Raw genomic sequence first — 2224 nt, 5'->3', positions numbered from 1 at the left:
TGTGTGGTGGCGGCGTGCCGTCCTCCCATCCCTCCCTTGCGTTGTCTGTTTTCTTTCTTTCTTTCTTTTGCTTTTTCTCCTCCGGGGCACCCCTCGGCGGGGAGGGTTCTCGGGCAGTGAGAGGCTGCCTGCTCCTGGGCGCTGGGCCTGGCACACGCCTCCGGGGGTACCCCGAATATCCGTGACAGCGGCCCGCCGCGGCGGCGCCGCCGCCAGCCCCGGCTGCGGCCGCCTCGGCGCAACCGCCCACCCCATCCGGTGCTTGCGCTCCCGCTGCGCGCGGCATTTTTTATACTTTTTTTCTCGCGTGTGTGACCCTGTGTGGCGGGGGAAAAGGCAAAAGCAAAAGGCGCCCCCTGCTCTCTCCTCTCACTGTTTTACCCGCGTTTTATTTATTTATTGGAAGGTGGTGATGCCCCGCCGCGGGCCGCACTCCAAACTTATGGTATATGGATTACATGCTCCTTCAAGAGTGTCGCATCACGCTCAGGTCTCGCCCCAACGCGCTCGGAGCGCCTCCGCGGCGCGAAACAGCCTCTCGGCGATCGGCTCCGCCTCCTCCGCGCTCGCGAGGCGGCCGTACGAGAGGCGGAGGTGGCCGGGCCGCCCAAAGGCCGAGCCAGGCAGCGTGAGCAGCTCGTGCTCCGCCGCGAGCCGCCGCACCGCCTCCTCCTCCGCCTCGCAGTCGGCAAGGCGCGAGGCGTGCAGCAGGCCGCTGGGCTCCTCCTCCGCCGCCTCGCCGCCCTCGCCTCCCTCGCCCAGCACCCGGGCGCCGGGCGAGCTGCAGCCGGGCAGCCTCACAAAGTAGTAGAATGCGCCGGCGGGCTGCAAGGCGTCCCCCCCGCCGCGCAGCGGCGCCAGCGCCTCCCACAACATCGCCCGCGCCGGCTCGAGTGTCGCAACCTGAGATATGGGGAGATATGGGGAGACATGGGGAGATATAGCTCGAGCGTCGCAACCTCTCCGTGGGGTGGCCCAAGAGGTGAGGGTGTCGCGGCGAGGTTCGAGGGAGCTCGCGCGCCGCCGCATTCGCCTGTTCGCGAACCCGATCTCCGCACATCTCCCCCAGACCTCTCCTCATCTCCCCACTCGCCTGCTCGCGCACCCGACCTCCGCACATCTCCCCCAGACCTCTCCTCATCTCCCCACTCGCCTACTCGCGAACCCGATCTCCGCACATCTCCCCCAGACCTCTCCTCATCTCCCCACTCGCCTGCTCGCGAACCCGATCTCCGCACATCTCCCCCAGACCTCTCCTCATCTCCCCACTCGCCTGCTCGCGAACCCGATCTCCGCACATCTCCCTCAGACCTCTCCTCATCTCCCCACTCGCCTGCTCGCGAACCCGATCTCCGCACATCTCCCTCAGACCTCTCCTCATCTCCCCACTCGCCTGCTCGCGAACCCGATCTCCGCACATCTCCCCCAGACCTCTCCTCATCTCCCCACTCGCCTGCTCGCGAACCCGATCTCCGCACATCTCCCCCAGACCTCTCCTCATCTCCCCACTCGCCTGCTCACGAACCCGATCTCCGCACATCTCCCCCAGACCTCTCCTCATCTCCCCACTCGCCTGCTCGCGCACCCACTTTTCGCCGAACCCTTCCACACCTCCCCAGATCTCCCCAGATCTCCCCAGATCTCCCCACTCGCCTGCTCGCGCACCCACGCCTCGCCGAGCCCTTCCAGCGCCTACTCTCGCGGCCAATCTCGCGTGAATCTCGCGTGAGCTCCACCCCCCCCGCCTCGCCGAGCCCTTCCCAGCGCCGCGAGGGCGAGTCGCTGCGAGGCGCGGCACGCGTGCGTCGGCATCGTGTCCTGCACCTGCCCACACGTCCACCGAGATAGGGGGAGACAGGGGGAGAGATGGGGAGAGATGGTGTCCTGCACCTGCCCACACATCCACCACCCATTGCTGCACCAGCCCCCGCGCGTGCGCGTGGGCGGCGCGTCCCACCGCCTTGAGCATCGCGTCGTGCAATCTCGGGCGATCTCGGGCGATCTCGCGTGATCTCGCGCCTTGAGCATCGCGTCGTGCAGCTGGTGCGGGTAGGACAGGTGGCCGACCCTCCACGCCGCCAGGCCGTACGACTTTGAGAAGGTGCGCAGGCACAGGAGCAGCTCGCCTCCGCCCGCCTCGCACAGTTCTGCCGCCGAGGCGTGCTCCGCCGCGCCGTAGGTGAAGTGCTCGTACGCCTCGAGGAGTCATCTCACAGCGTCTCTT

The 2224-nt window shown here is 67.5% G+C and overlaps 1 protein-coding gene across 1 annotated transcript in view; it reads right to left on the bottom strand.

Moving 5' to 3' along the window:
* Positions 1 to 486: 486 nt before the first annotated feature.
* Positions 487 to 2224, bottom strand: part of EMIHUDRAFT_123208 (hypothetical protein) — a gene marked incomplete at both ends in the record, with an annotated part of 3190 nt that continues 1452 nt past the window's right edge. Inside the window, 3 exons of the mRNA XM_005782045.1 lie at positions 487 to 903; positions 1612 to 1692; positions 1891 to 2196. Of these exons, the coding sequence (XP_005782102.1) occupies positions 487 to 903; positions 1612 to 1692; positions 1891 to 2196 (804 nt within the window). The remainder of the gene's footprint in view (positions 904 to 1611; positions 1693 to 1890; positions 2197 to 2224) is intronic.

The sequence above is a fragment of the Emiliania huxleyi genome (genome assembly GCF_000372725.1).
Source record: "Emiliania huxleyi CCMP1516 chromosome Unknown EMIHUscaffold_1949, whole genome shotgun sequence".
Taxonomy (NCBI): domain Eukaryota; phylum Haptophyta; order Isochrysidales; family Noelaerhabdaceae; genus Emiliania; species Emiliania huxleyi.
Note: the sequence above shows the minus strand (reverse complement) of the source record. Positions and strands in the feature narration are given on the sequence as shown.